Source organism: Syngnathus typhle, linkage group LG22, assembly GCF_033458585.1.
Source record: "Syngnathus typhle isolate RoL2023-S1 ecotype Sweden linkage group LG22, RoL_Styp_1.0, whole genome shotgun sequence".
In the NCBI taxonomy this organism is placed as follows: Eukaryota; Metazoa; Chordata; class Actinopteri; order Syngnathiformes; family Syngnathidae; genus Syngnathus; species Syngnathus typhle.
Window position 1 is genome coordinate 3,342,470 of NC_083759.1, and position 20,303 is coordinate 3,362,772.

Genomic DNA, 20,303 nt, shown 5'->3' on the forward strand with positions numbered 1-20,303 from the left:
GTAAATAAGCCAAAACAATTCCATAAGTATCTCACTGTCAAATGGTTATAAACTAAAAGCGGCACATGCCAAAAACTACAATGCTTAGAAATAAACATCACTCCCTTTCGCTTGTCGATCTGAGCAGATGGACAAAAAAAAAAAAGGATTTATGCATCTTTCAGGATCGACAGTCGAGTAACATACCAACCGAAACATTGTAAGCGAGCGCGGCGATCGACCAACAAAGACAAATGGAGCCTAATTGGGGAAAGGAGTAAGCAATGGGATTTATTAGCCTCACTACCCGAGTTTGTACTGCAGCCAACGCAGTGTTCTGTTGCCAAAGAGAAAAGCTGCCAGCAGCCGAGGCAGGTGTCCAAGTACGTCCGGCTAATAACAATGCAACACAGGAGACAGAAATAAGCCAATGCATGGTAGTCCACTTGAGGCCAGACCCAAGCCAAGGCAGCACTTTTCAGGTTACAACTGTGCTTGCTGCATGCACCAAATCCTGCAGAAAATTTCTATTTCTGCATTTCTCCCCTATTATTTTTCTCCATAGGAAACAAATTGGAGGTGTCCCAGAACTGGTTTCGACAACCAGAACCAGAAGTCAGCAAGGCCAGAAATGTCCACCACGGCCCTAAAAATCGGAACAACTGAAACGGTATTTCATTTTTCAGTCCTACTTGTTTTCAGTATTCCAATGTATAATGAAGAATTTTTGGCCAGCTCTTGGAATTCCCAACAAAGCTTCCACTGAATTCACAAATTTGCTGACATTGACCTCTAATGTGCATTCAGATGAAATGGCAGGCAAAATGTTGCTGTTATAATTCAGCAGGACTGTGAGAATGTGACGGCTTTACAAACCAAAGAAGCCCACCAGAGAAACGACTTTAATAGGAAGCCCGTCTCGCTTCTGAGTATCTCGCCTTCTCCGTAGATGACTTAATAAACATGCCAAGTGAGCTGGACAGGAGCCGACAAAGAAGAGTGCTTTGTATAAATTCAGAGCAGCGATAACGGATGCTGCAGAGCGCTCGCTAATAATTCCCAAAATGGCTTTTCATTATCGGTGACTTTTGATATCTCTTTGCAATATATATGAACGTAGTCTGGAAAATGAAAAGTGACAGCATTCCTTGGAAGTCCTTGGTGTTAAACCATTCTACAGAGGACTAATAAAGTGCAAAGCGGCTATATCTTGGGAAATTTAGTATTCATTCATCATTGGCTTTTCGAAATCAGAATTGCTTCATATAATACGTCGTTTCACTTTTATTACCTGAGGGCCTCCTCCTCCGTGCGTAACTGCTCACCCCTCCCCTCTCTATAATACGGCCGTCAATCAAAACGAGTTTGTAGTTGTTTATTCACGTTGAAATTGATAAGCTGGGTTTTTTGATTGAAAACTTCAAAGTGGTGCTGACACAAAATCTGACGTTTCATCCTGGAAAGTTTGCAGACTGAAGAAACATTTGAATGAAGAGAACTTTATCACAGCTGGCCTACATCAGATGCCCTCAAAAAGCTTTCTTCATTTTCAACGCTTTGATGTAAAATCTGTTTTGTGCGCAACTGTCATCCAAGCCATGCTGGTAAATAACTCCCAAGTTGCCACCGATTCGGCTTTTCCGGATGTTTGCGTACACGAGACGTTACTCACCCCCTCGCTGCTTTGTCCAGTGTTCGCCAGCATCTCCTGCAGGGCTCGCACCGACAGCGACTGCTCCAGCACAAAGTTACAAATGCACAGATCCGGAGGAACATACTGCAGAGTGGAGGCGAGGAGGGAGATGAAGAAGAAGTAGGTCAGATTTTGTGAGCATATACACAAACAAAACTTTTGAAACTCTACTATTTATCTTTGCCGATTGAAAAGTTTGCTTTGAAGAATCTGATAATAGAAAAAAAAAGAAAATTCCATCCTAGCTATCATCTATCACGCTGAACCGAATTGAATGAACACAAATGTGCACCGGCGGCCAAATCATTGACTAAATTAAGTGATACAAAACTGAGGGCCCAAGTGTAATTAATAGAACTGCAGAGCAAGGAACCGCCCTCATAAATAATGTGACGGGCAGCAAGGTGCTGACCATGATGAGGAGCTCTGTTAAATAAAAATCACACACTAATCTGGCATCCACCTCATTTAAATATTAAAAGTATTATTTTGTAAACACCCCCCCCCCACCTGAAAAAAATAATTAGTCAAGCTTACTTTGACCATTTTTTTGTCAGAAGCTGCATCAGAGACCCCAAGCATGGCGCTCATGTTCTCATTTTCAATTAAAACGCACACTCCTTTCCATCAAGACATGATGAAGAACCTGTTCAGCACATGAGCCCCCCCTGATGAAACACTGTCGCTTGTGCCCGAGCCAAGCCGATGGCGCCGAGTACCGAACCTGACCCCGTCGCAGTTGAGGGAATGTGTTTTAACTTGAAACCTCCCAGCAGGAGATCTGCTTTAAGTAATTAGCTGTAAGTACGCCATAAAGTAGTCCTCTGTGACAGTTTTGGTTTCTTCTTGGGCTGGTGTTTGGTTCATCTTCAAGCCAAATTATATCCGTAAAAAAAATGCATGAAACAGGTGCAGAATGTTCTTTTTGGGATATTGTTGGAAGCCGCTTGCTACATTCCTCACCTTAGCTTCAGAGGTGGGTTCCAGATAACATAAGCGGTTCCCAAGTCCCTCGGCGGCCAGGCAAAACTTGCGATGCTCCTTTTGAATGGTGGCCACGCTCTGAAGAACCACCTCGTCATCCTGCCGGCAAAAGAGAAATGTCTTTATGACAAAACAGCAAGAGAATGATTAAGATTGAAGGTGGAAACCTGCTACCCCAACCGCATCTAACTAAACAACATCCGCGTATTGATTTGTGTGTACATGTTGCATTTGTTTGTCAGCGTGCGCATGTGTGTTGGGAGTCGATGGTTGCCATGGCGCCCACTTCCCACGCACAAGTAATAAAAATTCAGTAGATTTAAAAAGCCCCATCCCAAGGTGGGGAATCAGATGCTGGCAATAGTTGCCATGATGATTTGTGGCTCATATGTACAAAATGATTATTTTTAGCTTTACGATTAAATGTAATTTTTTTTTTTCCCTAACAAAAGGAGGTGCCCAATTGTTACAGTACTAAAAACGTGTTAAAGTCGGTTTTGTTTTGTTCTGTTACATAGTGAAAAATATTATATTAAATAAATAAATAAATAAATAAATAAATAAATAAATAAATAAATAAATAAATAAATAAATAAATAAATAAATAAATAAATAAATATAAATTTTACCGCCCCCTTCTTTAGGCCTAACTTGAGCTTATCCAGAGAATCGAACAAATCTGAGGCAAAGTGATCCTTGCAGCAGCGACGTGACAATCTGCAAGATCACTGAAGAACAGTATCAGGACTAAGTTTAGGGTCTTGGAGGTAAGTGAGGGTCAGGTAGCAGCTCTACCAAGCTGCCAAGAGCAGAGCAGGAACTTGACCCCTTGTCATCCACCAGCTTGACCTCTCCAGCAACACTCAAATCTAACCAGAAGTTTGATGTGTGCTCACAACTTAGTGTTGCATTATTTTATTTTTTTTGCATTTGAAGTCTTCTTTATTAATCTTTTTTTCTTCACCACGCAAACAACCGTGTGCCCTAACAGACAGTGACAGGTGTGCGTTTGTGTGTGAGCATGAGCAGCCCCCGATGGTTCCACTGACCGGCCCGAAACCCGATAACCTTGGCCGCCCTTGCGCAAAGTGCCATAAACTCCCACGCCGTTGCCCATGTGAACTTGAGAAAAGGTGATTCCGCTCGATCCGTCAGCGCGGCTATTTCCACTGCTCACTAGCGATCAACATGAAAACGTTAGTCAACAGTGGCTAATAACTTCATTTAAAATAAGGCGTGCCTCTGAATTGACAGCCAGGCGTGTTTTTTTTTTTTTTAGCTGTCAGAAGGGTAGGTTATAAAATGAAGATATGCTAATGAGATAGAGAGCAAAGAGTCAACAGAGCGGTGACAACTACATCCTGATTCGAGAAGGTGTTGCAATGTCAACATTGCGCTAACAACTGGACGTGTGTAGACAGCCTCCAATTATTTATGATATATTGTGTTCACACCATAAAATGGGAGAAGAAATATGAAATGTTCCGATCAAAAATAAATATCACAGGGACACCGGCCTATCTGTCTTTGTCTTTTAATCCTATTTCATAAATTTACCGTCACGAAACAATTTGTTATCACTACCTCCTTGTTCCAAATCAATAATCCACCATGTGGATTTCAGCTACGGTTTATAAAAAAAAAATGAAATGAGCTTCACAAGTCAAGCAAGTTTCGCCCCCGAGTAGTCTCCATGCAGCTCATTTATATGCTGCTCCTGTAACAAATTGGAAATTTCCACCCATGGTTAGCATGCATATGGCTTTATAGCAGCTATTCCGCAGACGCACTGAGCATAAGAATCCAGAGCAGAGCTAAAACGAAGTGAACGCTTCTGTTGTGTGAGAGAGGAAGCTGGCACACAAGTGCAAGTCAAGACAAGTGCATAAATCAGACGGATCTGTAAAGAATGTGAAACTGGATGAGTTTAATGGACATTTAAAGCAAACACATGTAGTCATGCTCTCCGTGTCCACTATGAAATGCAGGCTGTTGATTTGTATTCATCCCGGTGGCTTAAAAGTCATTTCATCTAGCTATTGGGAAAATGTATTTGGGCATTGTGTTTCAACCTTGTTCATGGGATGAATTAAAATCACTGTATTACAAAGATGGGGTGAAAGTTTGCAGCAAAAATTCATGCCAACATCGTGGCAGCCTGGTCTACTAATCCCTCGTGCAAGCTATTCTAAAATCAATGATTATGATTTCCAGTCTGAAATGAGTCCATAGTGTACTTTGGATACATTAACATATCATTATCATAATGCAACTCTGACACTGAAATGATGGGCATTTATGTAAAAGCCTGATGTGCAGCAAAGGTCAAAAAGCATTTTAATCAATAAATCCATAGCCACATTTTCCCACCGCTAGTGGACCAGATACCAAAGTGTGTTTGTAGGAAGCTGAAGAAAAGGTGTTAAATAGAACACAGGTGTGAGTCGGCACTGCCGTCGTACATTTATTACAAATACTTGTTCATTAATAATCAGCCTATGCGGCAATACTGCATCGTGTGTATGAAAGAAGCGTGTGATTTAGCGATTCGGCCTTCCCCAAACACACACTCACGATGAAATTCACACCACCCACCAGCATGTGTAAATGATAGGCATGGCGGTGAACATTCTGTCGCTATTAAAGTCCGAACAGTTGGATTCACATGAAATCCTACCTGTTTGATTCAGATCAGAATCTTGCCTTACTTAACCTTACTAAGTATGGAGAAATCCAACAACCCAAAGGAGGAGATTTTTTTTTTTGCTCTTTCAATGCTCTTTGTTTCATCGCTTGATAACAAGGCCCAAGTTTTTTTTTTTTTTTTTTTTTGCTGTTGTCATCGGATGACTCAGATGCCACTGTGACACGGGTCAGCACATCGCTGGCATCGCGAGGCTTAGGAGTTGTTAAGAGTCCTTCTCCTGGCACTGAGCGTTAGCAAGTCAAGCCCCCCGCATTAACACGCACATACTGTATATATTTACTTATGGGTTTAATAGAGTGACAACACGTTCACACCTTTGTAGATGTCATTTGATGTGAATAATTATAATAGCATATATATATAGAGAGAGAGTCGGGACAAATTTGAAATAGAAATGTAACTAATCAGCATTGCCTGTCACTGATAATAAGAGAATAAGTAAACAGTAAATAACAGCTAATATGTTGATTGACAATAATTCCAAATAGATTCATAAAGGTTACTTGTCCAATAAGTTTCAAGACATGAGAATGACCTTTTGAGGCTACAACAGCATGCAATGTGCTAGTTAGCGTCTGAAGTGATTGTTTTTGTTTCATCGTTTGATCATTTACGTCCTAGAAGTGTTTTTATGACAAATATTTACTTGAATTATAATTTTAAGACTGCATTAGTTAGTGGTAGAGGTGGACTAGATATAAATTTGCAATTGAATGGAGATTTTCAAGATCCCAAAATACAATTTTCCTAAAACAAACAATAAATGTTAAAGACCAGATGCAGGGACAATTAAATAATATGATAGGGTTTCTTACATACAACAAATTAGGTAAGGGGGAACCAGCTCACGCTCCACCCACACGTAAAGAAAGATAAACAAACACATTGCAGCTCAGCTTTTTTCTTTTGTGTCATGGATGTTTCATTTTAAATCAGTTCTGTGTTTACAGTTCTAACAATGGAAACAGGTTGCAGCAGTGACTAGGTGATGCGCTAACAACCTGTCATGGCTGAATACCAGAGACGCAGATTTCTATATACGTTTCCATTTTGAATTCAAAGGTTAATTGCACTTGCATTCATGTTCCACGCATTATATCGCCTCACATGCGCCTCCAAGGGAAGCTCAGACTCCCGGCATCCATATCTAAGCATGAGTTCTCTTCATGCAACAACACGATAATAATAATGGCAAAAGGGGAAAACCCCGACATGCATATCATTTATAAATATATCATAACTCCTGCACACAGTTGGGACCCCCTAAAGCAATCTGCGTCAAACATCCAGTCTCGATTTGCGTGCGCAATCCGTGTGCGCAACTTGTTTCAACTATTTCCAGTGCGCAAATACGGAGTCGACTATAGTTGCTGTCAAAAATAATAAAGATCAAAAAATATTAGGCGTAGAAGAGAGAGGATATCCAAAGGTGGGTTTAAGTCCCCCCTTGTTGCACTTGCATACCGGAACCTCATTGACATTCCCCTCGTAGAGTCCAAGTGAACGGGCACAGCGGCCGGCGTATCGTGCACAATTAAATCTTCCATTATGCATGCAAAAAGCAAAACGAATAATCACAAATTCTTACAGTTCTCAAGAACTGGATCTCGTCCTCCCCTTCCCCGCCCTCGGCCATGGCTGCGAAAGAGCCTCACTCGATGGAAGCCACCGCTGACTGTCAGCGAGAAACGCGACGCTGCGCTCCTCAAGCCGTTATTAGCATGGAACTCGTCCAAAGCCATATAGGGAAGACCTGCCGGTAAACTCCCCGCGAGGACCCCCGCCTTCCTTGACTCCCCCTCTCTCCTCCTCCTCCTCCTTCCTCACTCCATCTCTCCTCATCATCCTCATCTTCCTCCTCAGCAGCATCAGCAGTGCTGGACCAGCAACAATCCAACTTGGGATTTATTGGTCATAAATAATTTTGGTGGTGTTACTGTTGACTCTAAAGCAAATTTAAAACAAATGTGCCTTTGCATGTTGAGAGGGAAGCACCTTTATGTCTATTATTATTATTATTATGTCTCATAAATATATAGCATCTAGTACCAAATCAAAATACAAATATTACAATGACTTTGTAAGTGCACGGTGTAGAATGAAATTAGGATGGACCTGTTGCAAAGATTTGGCCTAAATTTATCTAAATGTAATATAAAAATAATAATAATAATAAAGTGAAGTCCCTGTAAAGTGAAATCAGACTTGTTTCCAAATATATTTGAAGTACCACATAGCTCCCTCCGCCCCTGCATCTAAATGAATAGCTGGTGGCAGATTTATTTGAAAATGTATTTTTAATGGATCATTACATCTGTAGGATCGAATTTCTTTCATGTCTTTAATTACGGTAATCAAAGCCAATTTACGGGGCTTTTTTTTTTTTTTTCCAAGTCTTTGTTATGTTTATGATCAATCCTCTGTGAGATCATAAAAGTTATATAAGCTACATTGAGCACTGTGCACTTGATTTTAGACGGTAAAATCTCCTTTACCTGTGCATTTCTTTTTTTTCTTTTTTTATGTGTGTAATCTATCAGAAGGCAATTAGGCACTAAACTCATACTGGTTGCACAGATGACCTAAATAGTGTCAGTCATGTTATTAAGGCATGCTGGACAACCAAATAGACAGGCAACTTTTACATATCCATATTTTGAAGCAGTGTCAGAATGTCTGAAATGGCTTTCTTATATCTTTTAAATTATAGTTTCAATCAGATTAGATAAGATTTGTGCAAATCCTTACTCAACTCGTCTGTTTCCATATGTTGAAGTATCCAAATATCACCAGATAGCAGTGACTGAGGGAGAAAAGTTCTTCTTGACTCTTGCCAGTTGGTTGCTGCAAGTGAACGATAACTGCTAAAAAAAAAATACAGGTATGTGTATTAATCATACGTTTGTAGCCATTTGCTTACAATGACAGAGTAGTGCTATCATTTTAAATATTTTTGTCCACAATAGAATAAAATCAAAGCAAGGGTGAATTGAAGTTCTGCTCTCTTCTACCAGGTTCTCAACTCAAGTGCAGCATTGTTGATTTAAAGGAACCACCACTCTTTTTTTTGTTTTTTTTTTAGCCTGTGACTTTTAAATCAAATTATGAAGGGCGCCAACGCCTCTTTGCGGCTCTACATCACCATCAATGACATGAGCGCATCCCTTGACGGGGGTCTGGCTTCCCACTGTGATGAACCTCAAGACCACCATCCTGAACTAAACGACTTTGACACAAAGGAGAGTCACGTGGAGACGGCCCAACTCGGTCATGCGGACGAATTCAGGTTGCCCAACACGTCCGTTTGCCTGGGAGAGTTGCTCTGTTGGCACTACCAGAACATGAGCAACCAACAAGGCATATTACCAAAATCCACCAGGATCCAGAAGAGCAGAACAGCCCTGTTTGTTTCCACTGGTACCGCTTTTCTTAACCTCAACGGGATAAAGCTTTCCACCCAAGGATCTTCATGTCACAGCCGAAAATATCCTTCGTTGGGCAGAGAGGAAGCGATTGGTCTGTCTATCTCCGAGACAGACCTCTCTGAATATGACAACTTTTTTGATTTGGAAGCTGAAAGTGAGGACCTTAACCGAATCATAGGAAGTGCTGCAGCACATGTGATGAGAAAGATTGAAGAGTTGGAAGTGAGTCTCACCAGTTCAAACTGGAGCAAAAGGATTCCAAGAGCTGATTCTCATTCAATGGAAGGAAGACGTAGGAATGATGAGACTTTGTATCACCTCCAAATCCGCGAGTTTGACAGCCCTCAGCTGGTCAGTGAGCTCTGTTGTTTGGGTGAGAGTCTTCACCGAACCCTCAGGATGGAGGGTGAAAACAAAGAGGACATCTGTGACCAACGCGCAACGTGGAGGAAATCAGGCAAGGACAGCTGGAGTGAAAAGGAGAGCTTCCATCGGACCAATCACAGATGGAGAGAGGCGACGCAGACACGCAGATGCCTCAGGGAATGGGACATCGCTCAAGCTGATACGCTGTCCTCAGGTAAAAGCAGACAGATGGCCACTTTCGGTATTACGCTATTAGTTTTGCACATCGTGCTAATGCAGTCATTTAATTATGTGGCATTTTATCCATGTTTTTATTAGGTTTTAAATACACTCCATGAATCTTGGCTAGATATAACAAGTCCTGCAATGTCTTGAGAATTTCCTGGGGGAATTTTTTTGTAAAGTAAATATGAACTTTAACTGTCATGGCCTCATGGTGGCAATATGGTGTCACTGAAAATTTCCAGTGTTTGATTTAAGATCAACTTAAGCCTTTGCCTGATGTATTTGTCTAACAGCAGGTTTCCAGTCTTTTTGTCATTCATTGTGCAAATATTTTGAAAGAAAAGTTGCATATTATATTAGTAGTGAGGTTTACCAGAAAAGCTGTTGCCAGGCAGAATTTGAGAGACCTATACATGATGGCAAAACCATGAGCAACAGCGTATTGTTCTTTCTGTGTTTGTGATGCCGCCTGTCTTCTCCAGATGAAGATCTGCAGAACCAGGAAGAGTTCTGGCAACAGGAGATGGAGTCTCTGTCGTCCGCTCATCCCTACCGACCCAAGCTCATTGACTTCCTGCGCATCGCTGACCCCGAAGATGATATCAGTAGGACGCCCACTCCCGTGTTCTTAGAACTTAGGGTGAGTAGAATGATGAGCTTGATCAGGCCTTGGCATAATTCATGTGATGGGGGCGGGAGGAGAAAAAAATCATGTGATCCTGCGCATGTTCAAAAATCTGAAGGTCAAAGATCTTTCAAGCTACATTAAAATCCAGGCAAGGTCCAAAGAACAATGTGGATCGTAATGTTGAGAGGATTTTATTTTTGGTCACTTTATTTAATGGGTTGTATAAATGATATGGCCCTGAACCGGTCTTATTTAAAAAAAATGCCTTCTCATAACGCTTAATAGCATTGAAATGAAAGTCCTCGTTAAAACGGAATCACCATAACAGAAAGTTTGTGTTCCTTGTGCTTACATAACGTGTTATTAGGTCTCTAAACATTAAAGCTATTTATTTTATTGTGTGCACGTAGATTAGTTATTGTGTTCACAATTTAGTCCAAAAAAACAAATACAATTTTAGAAAATTATATTTAAAAAGAAAATAATTATCAAACTATTTTGAGAACTTTTTTAAAAGATTTTATGTATTCAGGTAAATTTAATTTTTTTTTATTAATATTAAAGCAATTTTTTATTGTGTGCATGTAGATTAGTTATTGTATTCACAATTTAGTCTAAAAAAAACAAATACAATTAAAAATATATATATTTAAAAAAAATTATCAAACTATTTTGAGAAGTTTTTAAAAAGTTTTTATGTATTCAGGTAAATTTAAAAAAATAATAATTCTTATTTTAAATAATTCTATTGTTTCAAGAAGTCCTATAAAATGTTTGGTTATTCATTTGAGTGTAACTTAAATCATTATGTACACATTTCTCTCAGTGTTGCTTAATGATGGGTGCAATATAGTCCCGCCCACATGTTTGCTCAAACATTCTAATGCTATTCCATGGGATTATCTGCATTCACCCCTCTTCCATAAACATCCCTTGCTTGGAAAGCCACAATGTCCCACTGCGGGACTTTTATTTCCTCGAGCAATTTAAGACGACAACAACGTTGTCCGGCCGGCCGCCACGTAGGCTGTTACAATACTGATAATGACTTCCGTCTCTCGCCTGCTGGCTATAACATCGAATTATGAGCAAACATAGGTGGGACCTGACAAGTGACAATAAAAAAAACCTGTTATAGAATTAAAGAAGTTAAGATGATGTTTAAAATACATTTGCTATCCCTTTCTTCAGACTGCCAAATCATTTATTTATTAGAGCCCATTCTTAACTTTTGAGAAGTTGTCCTAATGAGCAGATTAACCCTCTGATGGGCGTGTTACACGATCCGTGGCAGTCCTGTTTAGCTTCCTGCAACATTGGGTGTGGCCTCCTTCCATCTGTTCCTTGTGGCTTTCTCCGACTTGCATCAGGGTGCCGCGTTAAACGGCCATCGGGAGAGACGACGCAGGTTTCCATCTGCCTCCGGTAATAATAGGATTCGACTGGGATGAGGGCCAACATGATGGAAGTTTACAGGAGGTCAGAAGGAGCGGCGAGGAAGAACTTCAACATGCCACGTCAGGTTTAAGGACATGGAGACTTTCACCGAGTGGATTTGACAGCAGGCGGAGCCCTGTGCGATAAACATCTGTTTCCATTTTTAGGCGAAGAAAATAAATGCTCCCGTTTGACATGAAGGAAAGTTCTGGATATGCGTTTTTCCTCTCATGTCTGTCAACGGATCAGGATTGGTTGTATCTTCCTGGAAAGGAAAATTGATCTTCTCTGACTTTTTAACTTCCTTTTTCAAATGGAACTGCAGTCACCCATCCTCACATTTTTTAGGGCCATCCCGGTTGACCACCATGTGGACGATCTGAGAATAAAGCTGAAGAAAAAAGCCAATATGGCTTTTAAGGCAAATTCAACGGAGGACAGCGATGACTCTTTCCCGTATGTTATGTATCTTGCGGGAAGAGAAGAACAGATGACCTACGACCTTGACGACGAATCAGGAAGTACCTCAACAGAGGAGAAAAAATATCAATTTAATATAGGAGAAAAAGTTCATGATTTAATAAACCCAGAACAACTTATTGACATAAACCCCGAAAATATCTCCTGTGTGGATGGACAATTTGAAAATGTTCATTGTTTGACAACCACAGAACGTCCAAATATAGATTGTAAATGTGATGAACAGATTGCAGAAGATCCCAGAGGCCGTGAAGATATGCAAATTGCATGCACTCTCAAGGAATTCACAAATTTGAATGATAATGAAAGTGACGAAGGTGCTTTGAATAGCGTTCCCAATTCCAAACGGGTCTTGATTACCGTGACTCGGACAGAACGTTCTGCTGAAGAGGAGGTCGAGTTGAAAGTGGACCCAACATTTGAGCAAACCAATCAACCCTCCTCAGACTGCTCACCACATGCTGTCATATCTTCACAAAATATCCCTTCACCTGGAAACCTCTCCCAAGGCTCTTCCATAGACAAGCCCATCCAGCTCCCTGTCCTCTTTAGTGGTCTTAGGGTGCTGAGAAAGAACGTGGTCGGACCAGGGCGTGACACTTTGGCTCAAATCCAACCTTTAAATGAAGGCGTGAAGATGACAAACCTCCCTGATAAGCAAGGAAGCTTCTTGGATCAATTGTCATTGTTGAATCCTAACAGAAGGCCTGATGAGATGGAGGAAAAAGCAGAACCTCTTGCACAAGAACAAGCAGAACCCAAACGGAATATGACTGAAGGTGGTCAACATCTGCAGATGGGAGACTTTAAAGGCAAGGAGGACACAAAAGCACCTGTATCAGGTGCAGAAGCAGCTTTCCATGCATTTAAAGCATTTTTTACACCAAAGCCATTGAGGAAGGAACCCACAGAGAACCGAGACGCAGCCAGAAAGATGACCTGGACGGAAAAAGATGCGCTGAAAGCATTTTTTGAAAGAACTTCCTTCAAGACTTCTAAAGCTGCATCTACAGTATGAAGGGTTTCTGATACACAGTTTTGTTGCCCTATTCAAAATACAAATATAATTTTAGATTATTTTTTTACAGTCTAAAGAAGTACTAGCTATCATTCCAATATGATGATTTATTATTATGTTTCCTAAACAATCTGCCTTTTTTCTTTCATGTTGATCCATCCAGTCAGAACCAAGCGGTCCAGTAGAAGGAGAAGAACGAACTCCTGGACGTCTCCAAGCAGTCTGGCCTCCACCCAAAGAAGAAAAAGTTGGTCTCAAATATACCGAAGCAGGTGATGACATACAATTTAAACAACAAGCGGTTAAAATAAATTTGTGTATTTGTCTGCATATAATAACATACATGTAAAGGATTCTGCATTTCATCATTATGATATAAGCACGTCTTGAAAGGTCCAAATGAAATAAAATCAATTGACTTTAGATGCTGCAGTTCGAAAGCATACAGACAGACAAGTGTTTGCTATTATAGAGAAATAGTGCTCGTATATTGCACTTCCCTCAAGGTCAACATAAATCCGCCCTGCATGAGTCCACAGCAAACAAAACGAGTGCATTGGGGAAATATTAATTAATGCGCTTACCGAGTATTTTTTGTCAGCCTTCTGGTAGTTGTGCAGTCTCGCTGTGGTGCTATATGCTCATTAATTGGACTTTGTCACCCACCACTACAATTCAGATCAACACATCACAAGTTCTCTCCTGGTCCACTGCATGGTCTTTTCCAATGCATGCTCTGCTGCCCTCAAGCGGTCAGGATTTGTCAGTACAGCTTTTAGATAAACTGACTGAAAAACTCAATTTATCACTCATTGTGATTGTAATGAACTTTACTTTTTTTTTTTAAAAAAAAGTCAATAACTCCAATTTTGTGTTTTTTGTTTTTTTTAGAGCACCAGGCAGCTGTTTTGCAACTGAAGCGTGAATGCAAAGAGAAAGTAGAGAATTTACAGGTCAGTATGAAGGCAAATCTTTTTTGGGTGCATGTTTTCCCCTCCTATTTGTATTTAGGGACATAGTTTAGCATTTTTTTTTATAGTGGCACAGATTTAGGATTCTAAAACCATGCTTGTTAAAACCATTGATGAATGGAATGATTATCTGTGTTGTTCACGATATTTCAGGAGGTCTTCAGCCGGGAACTTTCTAAACTGATTTTACAAAACGAGATCACGGTATCCCGTCTGGAGCGCACCCTGGCTGAGCTGCAGACCAAGCTCTCTCAGCCCGACACTCTCAGACGTGGCGAGCTCAGAGACGTAGCCGTGTCCACGCGAGATGATACATTTCCACACAAAGCCTTTCGCACTATCTGCATCCAAACTGACAGAGAGACTTTCATCAAATGTGATGACGAGAAGAGTAGAGACTGCATCCAAACTCAGCAGAGGATGAACCCGCAAAAACTTGACTTGACTTCTAGCATCTTGAGCCTGGCCCATCAATCTGGTGGACACCATGCACCGAACAAGGCTATCGCACCACCACCAGTGTTGACCCACAAACAAACATCGAAAGCCCCTCCGCCGCCTCCACCTCCGCCCCCACCACCTCCACCTGCTCCATTTCTGTCCGATGCAGCTCCTCCACCACCTCCACCCCCTCCATTCACTTCAACCTGTTTATCCGCAACTTCCAGAAAACCTGTGGTGGAGCCTTCACGTCCCATGAAGCCTCTATACTGGACCAGAATTCAGATTGAGGACAAGTATGTGTCCATTAATCATGTGGAAAAACAAATGCATCATCAAAGACAGACAAATCAAACTTTTTCAACAAAGCAGTTAATAAAAAAAAAAAATACTCTACTGTTTTTCTCTCTTTCTCAGGAACAACACACTGTGGAATGTTTTGGAAGAACCGCCTATCGTGAATGCAGCTGAGTTTGAAGATCTCTTTGCCAAAACCACCACACGACTCAAGAGAAAACCACTGGTAGAGAATTATGAGAAGGCAAAAGCCAGGAAGGTAATTTAAAAGAAAGAAAATATTATTGACATGTCATTATTAAGGCGGCATGGCGGATTATTGTTTACCACATGTGCTTCACAGTCCTGATGTTTAGGATTACAATCTAGGCTCCAGCCTTCCTGTGTGGATTTTACATGTTTTGACCCTGAACCTCAGACCTGCGAGGCAGACTAAACACCATGCTGCTTCTTTCTCATATATCTTAACGAGAACCATGCATCAAAATATACGCACCACGGCTCCTGTGTGTGTATTTCTGTGTGTGTTAGATCATCAAGCTGCTGGACGGTAAGCGCTCTCAAGCTGTGGGCATCCTCATATCAAGCCTCCACCTCGAGATAAAAGATATCCAACAAGGTCAGTCAGGAAGTTTGACCTTTAAGAACCTTATGTAACTTTATTTTATTTCCTCTAGCTGTTTTAACTGTGGATAACTCTGTGGTGGATCTTGAGACCATTGAGGCGCTGTATGAAAATGTATGTACAGTATTACACAAGACGATTAATTGTTTATTTAAATGTAAAAAATGTAAATGTCCATCAGAGAGCTCAGCCAGACGAGCTGGAGAAAATCAAAACGCATTACAGCACATCCAAGGAAGAGGAGGTTAAACTCTTGGACAAACCTGAGCAGTCAGTATAAACACAACATAAGTGCGATTAATTGCGTGTGGATAATATCACGATGGTTTTCCGTGTTGTGCAGGTTCCTGTATGAGCTCTCGCTGATTCCGGACTTCGCAAGCCGAGCTCGTTGCATCATTTTCAAGGCGGCCTTCAACGATGGGATGGCGTCCATTCAACACAAACTTGACGTTATTGCTTCTGTGTGCAAGGTATGGAGGAACACCCTTATAAGGGCATGTACTGTATTTTAGTTTATGCATGTCCCCATGAAACTATTTGACTATGACATTGTGTTTCCCCAAAGTGCTCTCACTGAATTAATTTTGTATCATTGACTGAACTTTTGACACGAAGGCTCTGCTGGAAAAAGATGGCGTGAAAGAAGTGCTGGGACTCATCTTGGCCTTGGGCAATTACATGAACGGCGGCAGCAGGGTCAGAGGTCAGGCTGATGGCTTCGGTCTGGAGATTCTTCCAAAACTCAAAGATGTCAAGAGCAGGGTACTGACCTGGTCAAATAGATTCTGAAACTGATGGATGTTCTTAAATAATGTGATGAAGCCTCCATTTTTTTTTCCTGCCCACTAGGACAATCGCATGAGTTTGGTCGACTATGTTGTGTCATATTACCTTCACAATTTTGACAAGGTAAGCAAAAGACATGGAAATCCAAATGTGTCTGTGCTTTCATGCTAATGTTGATTTGCCAGAATGCGGGAACAGAGAAAAGTGCCTTTCCACTTCCTGAACCTCAAGATGTCTTCCGGGCAGCGCAGCTTAATTTTGAGGACCTCAACGCAGAGCTAAAAAGGATTGGACGAGATCTCGCGGGTATGTCATTTCACTTGTGAGACCTTTCTTGGAAATCCTTAACAACAACAAAAAAAGAATACAAATGTTTCCTCGCAAAACATAAATGAGACTGCGTGAGCAGAAAAGAATCGGCGGTGGTTTTGTTTTGTGTTTTTGTTTAAAAAAAAAAAAGTCTGTGTACACTGCAGAGTTTCCCCATGTCACTAAATCTCCGTCTGGCAGCATTTTTCCTCCAACACCCCCAAAATCAATGCAGTTCTTATTATGGCTTCCCATCACCGGCCTCTGTAAATGTTTATACTTCAAACTAAAGGCCTGAGGTTGTTAATTGCCAAAAGACAAGCTTGTATTTTCCTCATTTTGCAAAAAAAAAAAAAATCCTTGGAGATGCAAACGCTTCGTGTCTGTATCCAGAGACTAGCAGAAGTCTGATACTGGCCTGGCGCCTTTAAGATCCAGTTTCTAATCCTTGGGCCCATCAGATCTCTCGTTCTTTGTGCGCCTGTCCTGTCGCCAGTCAACGTAGACTGCAGTTTCCCCACTTATGCAATCTCCAGACCACTCGTATCCAAACCATCTCTGCCCGGGCCTCCACACGGACTAGTAACCATCTCGGCTGTATCGGTCCGGGCTCCGGTGTGGCCCTGAGATGTGTGCCAAAGATTGCTTTCTTTAGCTTTCACCACAGCTTTGGAGTATCGTTTCCATCAAGCCAAACGGGCGCAATCTGCACGGTCCATCGCGGCTTCTCATTGTACTGGCCGTTTGAAGCGCCATCTTCACTCTCCCTAGGTTTGCTTTGGGCTGGGTATCAAAAAAAAAACAAAGTTCTGTTTACGTGAGGGTCTACAACCCTCTTCGGTCGGGATATAAGCCACAAATGAAAGAAAGCGTCACCGCACAAAGGAGACAACGATAGCGCCCTCCACAGTTTACACAAATCCCGATTGAAAACAGTATTCTTTTGTAATCTTATCTGGGTGATGTTGATCAAGCGTCAGGGTGGAGGGGGGCAGTCTCTATTATGACTGGCCCGTGCAGACTGGCTCCTCTGATCCACTGATTGGATGCAGGGGAAGAAGAAGTCGCCATCGCAATGGGAATCAAAGTGAGATCTGAGGAGGAAGTTGAGCTGATAAGCTCCTCTCCGTGCCCAGGTAGTTTCCTCTGCGCTCTTCATCTGTTAAGGCAACTTTCTGAGGCTTATTGAAATCATAAAAAAAAAGCAAAACATCATAACTTAGGAAGACATCTCCTCACGTGACCTCATTTCATCTCGGCATCCATCGTTTCCATCACCGAAGATTAATGAGCCTTTTTTATTGTCTCGACTTGAGGCCATGAGGTCGAAACGTCAATAAATAATGTTCATTGATCTGCTGACCATTTATATTGGCTATTTCTAAGATGCTAAGTTTTGTGTGTGTTTGGAAAAGGATGTGAAAAGGACATTCAGAAGGTCTCCGCAGACTCCCCTGAGGAACATCTGCAGCCGTTTAAAGACCGAATGGAGACGTTTCTTCTCAGTGGTTAGTGGTTCATTTTTACGTAACCAAACAACTGTGAATCACTTGTAAGCTGGAGATGTTTATAATATTTAGCCTAGTGGCCTGCTTCATAGAAAAAAAACTTGTGTTTTTCAACTGTGGTTGGGATTTGACACTTTATAAAAAAAAGAAAAATGCTGTGTTTTTCCAAGATATTGACATTCATCAAATAATAATCGCTGTAGACTAATTCGCTGTATTATTTTGTTTTTATTTTTTAGATTTGCTTTATGATGGCAGAGCACACATAGATGTCACTTTGCAAATGTTGAACTCGTCCATCAATCCATTTTTGACACCGTTTATCCCGTTTCTTCAAATCCTGCAATGTTCTGTGCACATCACAAACATTTCCATCCGCTCTGAATCCCCCCCTTGAAAAAAATAGATTGCAAATGTTTCAAGATGTTTTTCAGTCAAAATCCCAAGTGTAATATGTCTGCAAAAGCGCTATAGAAAATGGAACAACCACCCTTGGAATGTGTTTTTTGCTTACAGAATAATGTAAATTTCTTTTCAGCACGTAAAGAACATGTTGGAGCTTCCTGTCAGTTGATGACAGCACAAAAAAGGTTAGAGAAACAATATGAAAAATATGTTGCGGATTGTAGATATATTAATATTAATTTGTATCTGGCTGACCAGCTTCCAGGACTTGTGTGTGTACTTTGGTGTGAAGCCCAAAGCAAGCGAAAAGGAGGTGACGTCCAGTCATTTCTTCATGCTGTGGTTTGAATTTTGTGCCGATTTTAAGGCCAAGTGGAAGCGTGAGAATGGGAACTTCACGAAAGAAAGGCAAGCAGATACTCAGAAGTGAAGTGTTTGGGGAATTAGAAAAATATATATATATATTTTTTTTTTTCAACTGCAGATTAAAAGAGGCCCAGCAGTCAGTGAAGAGAATCACAGCAGAGAAGAAAGTGGAGACCAAAATGATCATCCCAAACAGTTTGGTAAGTCAATGGATTCAGTAAATATAATGTGCAACGTATGGAATTTATACAAAGCGTTGTTTTATTCCCAACAGAAAGAACGACTGCGTCAGAAAGAAGCGAACATGACCTCAATTTAAGATTTGCACTTAGAGGATGAAAAAAAAAATGTTTTTTTTATATGATAGCCTATAATGGAAGCTCTCAAGTCCTGAAGTCGGTTTGTCCATGCATCCAAATCTTAGTAGTGACTCAATGGGACTAGCCAAAAGTCCCAAGCACATTGATTTGGGCGTAAACCACAGAATCATATTGTATTCGTTAAACATTGAGAGGAAAAGAATATCATATATTGCTGTATCTTAATATTCATGCAGCTATGTGTGCAACAAGACTTAAATAACAAGTCAATTCTTTGAATTTTAATTCATTAGCATGTTTTGGGTTTTTTGCACTTTCTTGGGAGTATTGCAATAGTGAAGACACATATTAAGGCGTTTTTGAAAAGTGGATGAATGGGCTCCATTAATTGATAGTAAAATAAAGTTGTCGATATTGTAATAAGTTCCTCTGGTTTTAATAGCAATTCCTGTTGTCAGTCTTGCAAACAGACGCCCAGAGTTTTTGCAAAACGTCCTTTTGGAAAAAAAAAAAAAACTCCATGTGAGGTTTAATCCGTGCTTATTGTGGTACACCTGCACTGCTTGACGCGCTGGACCCGTTTCTTCCTGGTGTTGGGGGTTTGTCCAGGGCAGAAAAGCGTGTACGTGACCGTGCTGAAGGCTTTCGGTATGCACGCCGAACAGGACTCGAACGCGTTTCCATCCTGGTAAATATGTCGCGGGATGTAGAAGGAATTACATTGGCCATAGCAGAAGCGGTTGATGATGGTTCGGCTCAGGCATCCCTCTTCGTGGATGGTCTGCTTGAGTGGTTGCGTTTTGCACCAGTCCAAACGCAGGTAACGACGTTCCGTGACGTGAAGCGCCTCCTGACTGGATTCCAAAACCTCCTCGGTGATGACTGCAGGGGCCATCCCGCGCGTAATGAATCCGCTGATTGGAGCTGGCAGGCAGCGCTCCGGTTCGTTTGGGTTGGATTTGTTTGGATGAGGGAAAGTGCCTTGAAAAGTGGCGGCATGCGTACTCCTCGATGCGCTGAGCAACAGAAGAACTGTGGAGAAGGTCAGCAAACACGGGCTTCTCATCGTGGAAGCTGAAAGGAAACATTTACGCACAGGTATTACGCACATATTGCGCGCTTTCGAAATCCATCCATCGCAGTAGTTTAAAGCAATTATAATTTACCTTTTTGCTTAGTTTTTCTGGGAAAATATTCACGGGCGTCTTTGCTCGGCGTGTTGTGTTCTTTTGTGTCTTGTGTGGGGGTTCATGAATGATGATCAACTATCTAGTTCTGGTTAAAAACACGCCCACAACGCTGATCCCCCCCCCCCCCCCCCCCAACCAGG

The 20,303-nt window shown here is 41.3% G+C and overlaps 3 protein-coding genes across 6 annotated transcripts in view; 1 reads left to right on the forward strand and 2 right to left on the reverse strand.

Moving 5' to 3' along the window:
• Positions 1–7,093, reverse strand: part of ryr3 (ryanodine receptor 3) — a 42,758-nt gene extending 35,665 nt beyond the window's left edge. The window contains exons 1-3 of the mRNA XM_061269629.1: positions 6,952–7,093; positions 2,636–2,755; positions 1,652–1,756 (exon numbers count right to left, since the gene is read on the reverse strand). Coding sequence (XP_061125613.1) covers positions 1,652–1,756; positions 2,636–2,755; positions 6,952–6,999 — 273 coding nt within the window. The 5' untranslated portion in view covers positions 7,000–7,093. The remainder of the gene's footprint in view (positions 1–1,651; positions 1,757–2,635; positions 2,756–6,951) is intronic.
• fmn1 (formin 1) lies at positions 1,671–19,068 on the forward strand. 4 transcript variants are annotated; one of them, XM_061269631.1, is made up of 20 exons: positions 1,671–1,792; positions 8,140–8,244; positions 8,378–9,368; positions 9,862–10,019; positions 13,106–13,214; positions 13,834–13,895; positions 14,067–14,650; positions 14,772–14,910; positions 15,183–15,270; positions 15,329–15,390; positions 15,458–15,546; positions 15,620–15,749; positions 15,895–16,041; positions 16,129–16,188; positions 16,251–16,371; positions 17,790–17,882; positions 18,421–18,472; positions 18,546–18,695; positions 18,772–18,853; positions 18,928–19,068. In XM_061269631.1, exons 3-20 carry the CDS (start codon positions 8,468–8,470, stop codon positions 18,970–18,972), a joined length of 3,072 nt encoding a protein of 1,023 aa, XP_061125615.1. In that variant the 5' UTR covers positions 1,671–1,792; positions 8,140–8,244; positions 8,378–8,467; the 3' UTR covers positions 18,973–19,068. The 4 variants fall into 4 exon arrangements, with proteins under 4 accessions (XP_061125615.1, XP_061125616.1, XP_061125617.1 ...); XM_061269632.1 differs by lacking the exon at positions 1,671–1,792 and adding an exon at positions 6,987–7,122; XM_061269630.1 differs by lacking the exons at positions 1,671–1,792; positions 8,140–8,244; positions 8,378–9,368; positions 9,862–10,019 and adding an exon at positions 11,304–12,936.
• grem1a (gremlin 1a, DAN family BMP antagonist) lies at positions 18,894–20,240 on the reverse strand. Its single transcript, XM_061269652.1, has 2 exons — positions 20,140–20,240; positions 18,894–20,047 (listed from the first exon to the last, which is right to left on the reverse strand). Exon 2 carries the CDS (start codon positions 20,037–20,039, stop codon positions 19,503–19,505), a length of 537 nt encoding a protein of 178 aa, XP_061125636.1. The 5' UTR covers positions 20,040–20,047; positions 20,140–20,240; the 3' UTR covers positions 18,894–19,502.
• Positions 20,241–20,303: the final 63 nt, after the last annotated feature.

Excerpts from the sequence above, each read along its gene's own strand:
- fmn1 (XM_061269630.1), top strand. The coding sequence starts at position 11,758 with ATGGAACTGCAGTCACCCATCCTCACATTTTTTAGGGCCATCCCGGTT. Across the intron at positions 13,215-13,833 it reads TCTCAAATATACCGAAGCAG|AGCACCAGGCAGCTGTTTTG; the intron begins GTGATGACATAC and ends TGTTTTTTTTAG. Across the intron at positions 15,750-15,894 it reads TTATTGCTTCTGTGTGCAAG|GCTCTGCTGGAAAAAGATGG; the intron begins GTATGGAGGAAC and ends TTTGACACGAAG.
- grem1a (XM_061269652.1), bottom strand. The coding sequence starts at position 20,039 with ATGAGAAGCCCGTGTTTGCTGACCTTCTCCACAGTTCTTCTGTTGCTC.